The sequence below is a fragment of the Oncorhynchus gorbuscha genome, unplaced genomic scaffold, assembly GCF_021184085.1.
Source record: "Oncorhynchus gorbuscha isolate QuinsamMale2020 ecotype Even-year unplaced genomic scaffold, OgorEven_v1.0 Un_scaffold_15863, whole genome shotgun sequence".
NCBI lineage: Eukaryota > Metazoa > Chordata > Actinopteri > Salmoniformes > Salmonidae > Oncorhynchus > Oncorhynchus gorbuscha.
In genome coordinates, this window is record NW_025757601.1 from 1 (window position 1) to 5447 (window position 5447).

General features: G+C 43.9%; 1 protein-coding gene across 1 annotated transcript; it reads left to right on the forward strand.

Annotated features, from left to right (window-relative positions):
• Positions 1 to 1725: 1725 nt before the first annotated feature.
• On the forward strand, positions 1726 to 5370 carry LOC124030796 (CUB and zona pellucida-like domain-containing protein 1; the record flags this gene model as incomplete). Its single annotated transcript, XM_046341987.1, has 6 exons — positions 1726 to 1903; positions 2702 to 2760; positions 3529 to 3719; positions 4096 to 4496; positions 4853 to 4952; positions 5175 to 5370. Coding segments are annotated over exons 1-6 (1045 nt in total), but the record flags the coding sequence as incomplete, so codon positions are not given.
• Positions 5371 to 5447: the final 77 nt, after the last annotated feature.

Consider the following 5447-nt stretch of genomic DNA (forward strand, 5'->3'; position numbering starts at 1 on the left):
AAGGGAAAGCAAAATGACAAGACAATATAAGACAAAACATGACAGTAACAGGTCATCCTGGCTGTAACAATGCATCCTGGCTGTAACAGTTTAGTCCTGATTGTAACAACACATCCTGGCTGTAACAGTTTAGTCCTGATTGTAACAACACATCCTGGCTATATCTAAAAACGTTATCACGTGTCGTACTTTTTCAGTGATTTCAAAAAATTTCTTCTGCAATCAATTATTTTGCTTATGGCACCCTACTGTATAAGTTCACCAAAAGGTCTAAGAAAACCAAGAGTTTTCCAATTAAGAGTAAATGTATTTTCTGTGATTGATCTGGATTGGTGTGGCCGTCTTTTTGCTAAGTGAGATGCTTGTGACGTCCAACTCTGATGTCACCCCACATAAATTGCAATTTAAAAGCGGTTAAGGTAAGGGTTAAGGTTAGGTAAAAAAAAATAAAAAAAAAATATGTATATTTCACCTTTTATTTAACCAGGTAGGCGAGTTGAGAACAAGTTCTCAATTACAACTGCGACCTGGCCAAGATGAAGCAAAGCAGTGCAACACAAACAACAACACAGAGTTACACATGGAATAAAACAAACATAGAGTCATTAACACAATAGAAACAAAGTTTATATACAGTGTGTGCAAATGAGGTAAGATACGTAGAATGTATGCACACATGACTGTAAGTCGCTTTGGATAAAAGCGTCTGCTAAATGGCATATATTATTATTATTATTATAAGGTAGGTAAGGCAATAAATAGGCCATAGTGGTGAAATATAATAATTACAATTTAGCAATTAAACACTGGAGTGATAGACACTGGATTAATAGATGTGCAGAAGATGAATGTGCAAGTAGAAATACTGGGGTGTAAAGGAGCAAAAAATAAATAACAGTATGGGGATGAGGTAGTTTGGTGGGCTATTTACAAATGGGCTATGTAAAGGTGCAGTGATCTGTGAGCTGCTCTGACAGCTGGTGCTTAAAGTTAGTGAGGGAGATATGGGTCTCCAGCTTCAGTGATTTTTGCAATTCGTTCCAGTCATTGGCAGCTGAGGAAGGAAAGGCAGCCAAAGGAGGAATTGGCTTTGGGGGTGACCAGTGAAATATACCTGCTGGAGTGGGTGCTGCTATGGTGACCAGTGAGCTGAGATAAGGCGGGGCTTTACCTAGCAGAGACTTATATATGACCTGGAGCCAGTGGGTTTGGCGACGAATATGAAACGAGGGCCAGCCAAGGGCATACAGGTCGCAGTGGTTGGCAGCATGAGTGAAGGATGCTTTGTTGCGAAATAGGAAGCCAATTATATATTTCATTTTGGATTTTGGATTCTGGAAGGAGAGTTTACAGTCTAAGCAGACACCTAGGTATTTGAAGATGTCCACATATTCTAAGTCAGAACCGTCCAGAGTAGTGATGCTGGACGGGCGGGCAGGTGTTGGTAGCAATTGGTTGAAGAGCATGCATTTAGTTTTACTTGCATTTAAGAGCAGTTGGAGGCCACCGAAGGAGAGTTGTATGGCGTTGAAACTCATCTGTAGGTTAGTTAACACAGTCCAAAGAAGGGCCAGAAGTATACAGAATGGTATCGTCTGGGTAGAGGTGGATCAGAGAATCCTCAGCAGCAAGAGCGACATCATTGATGTGTACAGTGGTTTAAGTTAGAGGAGAGGTTAAGGTTAGGGTTCGGATTCAGGGTTGGGTCATTCAAGGATCCCACTTAGCATTTACCTTTTCTGTTTGATCTCCTTTCTAGGATTAATGATGTCATCGTCAGTGGACCTCTGAACATCACCAATCACATGACTACCCAGGGGGAGTTTGTCATCCGGTGGACACCCATCCGGGACAATCTGGGGGAGTATTTCCCCATTTGCTTCATCGCTGAGGGGCTTTCTGGGTAGGTCTTATGTTATATAATGCTAGAAACATCACCAGAACTGCTCTTCTACTTCCAGTACGTTCTGCTGCTTCCTGTATGTTCTGCTACTTCCTGTATGTTCTGCTACTTCCTGTATGTTCTGTGACTTCCTGTACATTCTGCTACTCCCTGTACGTTCTGCTACTTCCTGTGTGTTCTGCTACTTCCTGTGTGTTCTGCTACTTCCTGTATGTGCTGCTACTTCCTGTATGTTCTGCTACTTCCTGTGTGTTCTGCTACTTCCTGTATGTTCTGCTACTTCCTGTATGTTCTGCTACTTCCTGTATGTTCTGCTACTTCCTGTATGTTCTGCTACTTCCTGTACGTTATTCTACTTCCTGTATGTTCTGCTACTTCCTGTACGTTATACTACTTCCAGTATGTTCTGCTACTTCCTGTATGTTCTTCTACTTCCTGTATGTTCTGCTACTTCCTGTATGTTCTGCTACTTCCTGTATGTTCTGCTACTTCCTGTATGTTCTGCTACTTCCTGTGTGTTCTGCTACTTCCTGTATGTTCTGCTACTTCCTGTATGTTCTGCTACTTCCTGTGTGTTCTGCTACTTCCTGTATGTTCTGCTACTTCCTGTATGTTTTGCTACTTCCTGTACGTTCTGCTACTTCCTGTGTGTTCTGCTACTTCCTGTGTGTTCTGCTACTTCCCTCTGGAGTTTCCTCTTTATATGATATTTAATTTCACATGAGAGAGAGAGACTAATAATACATGTAATGATAATATTGTTCCGTTGTTCACCCTGATCTTCTCTAACACTTTCAGATCTAGTGTCTATCAGTCTGAGATGAGATGTGTTGTGGTGGAGGTCGGACGCAGAAAGGGTTTGTACATTATTCCACCATCAATATGCTCTGCTGTGTGATTGGACTATGTGCTGTGGTGTGTGATTGGACTATGTGCTGTGGTGTGTGATTGGACTATGTGCTGTGGCGTGTGATTGGACTATGTGCTGTGTGTGTGATTGGACAATATGGTGTGGTGTGTTATTGGACAATATGCTGTGGTGTGTGATTGGACAATATGCTGTGGTGTGTGATTGGACTATGTGCTGTGGTGTGTGATTGGACATTATGCTGTGGTGTGTGATTGGACAATATGCTGTGGTGTGTGATTGGACATTATGCTGTGGTGTGTGATTGGACAATATGCTGTGGTGTGTGATTGGACATTATGCTGTGGTGTGTGATTGGACAATATGCTGTGGCGTGTGATTGGACAATATGGTGTGGCGTGTGATTGGACATTATGGTGTGGCGTGTGATTGGACATTATGGTGTGGCGTGTGATTGGACATTATGGTGTGGCGTGTGATTGGACATTATGGTGTGGCGTGTGATTGGACATTATGGTGTGGCGTGTGATTGTATAATTGTGCACTTTGATAACAGATGAAGCTGTGTATACTGTATGATACATACTATACCTAGACAACACATCTGAAATCACCAAACATGAAGGAAAGATAAAAATGAAACTCAAAATGACCCCAATCAACTCAAATCATGGGTCACAGTCGGATTGTTTTGATTAAGACATTTATGCAAAAGATAGGAAGAAATAAAACAATAAGAAAATATCTCCCGTGACAGTCAAAGCCAAGGTGGTGTGTGACGAGACCAAGATGACGGTCGAAGTGGAGAAGTCCTCTGTTACTGAAATTCACGAGGACCACCTCCGCCTCAACGATCCCAGTAACTCTGCCTGCGACCTGCAACGCCTCTCTAACAGCACCCACATCATTGGAGTCATCCCCCTCAATGCCTGTGGCACTCAGATAGAGGTGAGGCTTCCGAGATGTCAAATATTATAGTGGGATGACACATGTACAGTATTCCTCTTTGTGTGAGACCCATTCACTCCTGTGTGTCTGTCTGCGTTCGAGGGGATATTCACCCCAAGGCACCAGCTAGGCTGACAGATCTTGAATTGGTTTCCTCAGAGAGACGGTCAAGATGTAGTGTTTTGGTGAGGGGTGGATTTATGCTGCCTGTGGGAAGATTTTGCATCAAAAGAGAAGCCAACATGCTCACTCATAACCCCAAGAGGTTCGCAGCAATATCAGAACTGAAACGATTGATCTTGGTGACGTGTGTAAAGTTCAGTGCCCACAAATGTAACTGTCTAGATGATTTTCCTCTCCATCTCTCTCAATCCAGGAGGACGACGACAACCTCATCTTCAAGAACCAAATCACCACCTTCGACAACCCCAGCGACATCATCACCAGGCACCACCAGGTGGAGTTCCAGTTCTACTGCCAGTACGCCAAACGTGGCAACGTGTCCCTGGGCTTCACTGCACACAGAGACAGCATCACGGTGGTGGAGAAAGGCTTCGGCACGTTCACCTACCAGTTTGAGTTCTACCAGACCAGCCGGTTCGCCAACATGGTGGATCCCCGTGACTACCCATTAGACGTGGAGGTGAAGCAGATGATCTACATGGACATCGAGGCCGTGTCCACTGTGAACAACACTGAGCTCTTCGTGGAGTCCTGCAGAGCGGCGCCGTACGACAACCCCGACTACCATCCCACCTACCCCATCATAGAAAACGGGTGAGACTGAGCACATAGATTCAGATCAGCTTTATTAGCACGAGTGGCAAGGCTACTGTTGGTAAAGCAAAGTGAGGTAAAGACATCAACAATAACATTCAAAATAATAATAATAGTAATGGTGATTAGAGAAAGGAAACACACACATATATATTAAAATATAAACACTGAGGCATTCATCAACCTCAGGGTGGACACTTGTCAGTACTGTGAGATGATAATAGAAACGACAGGTTTGAGACATTTGTATAAACGCTGGGGAGAATTCTAGACTAAAAGATTGTTTTACTGCACTTACTGTATGTACTTTACATATTTACTGTACTCTAGGTTTTAACTGTGTGTTTTTTTACCAGGTGCATTGTGGACGAGACGGTTCAAATCTTCTCACCGCGTAACCAGAGGCATTTCCAGTTCGGAATGGAAGCTTTCAAATTCATCGGAATGCATGACCAGGTAAATGGGGACAGATTGCTGAATCATTCAATGATCGTATCAAGGGTTATATCCTCTCAGTTCAGTGACCTTTGCACCCTGTGGCTATAGGTGTACATCAGCTGTTCAGTGACCTTTGAACCCTCTGGCTATTGGTGTACATCAGCTGTTCATTGACCTTTGCACCCTGTGGCTATAGGTGTACATCAGCTGTTCAGTGACCTTTGAACCCTCTGGCTATAGGTGTACATCAGCTGTTCAGTGATCCTGTGTGAGGCTGGGAACCCCAACACCCGGTGTGCCCAGGGTTGTGTCAACTCCACCTCCCCCCAGCCTGCTGGTCACCACCACCACCGCAAGAGAGAGGCCGCCATGCAAACGGCCAAACACCACATCTCCCAGGGTCCTTTGCGCCTGAGAAAGAGTTCAGAGAGCTCAGGTAAGCTAACCCTGAGGGAAACGGCTGTAGCTTTAGATGAGATACAAATCAAATGTTGTATTTTGTGTTATTGACGA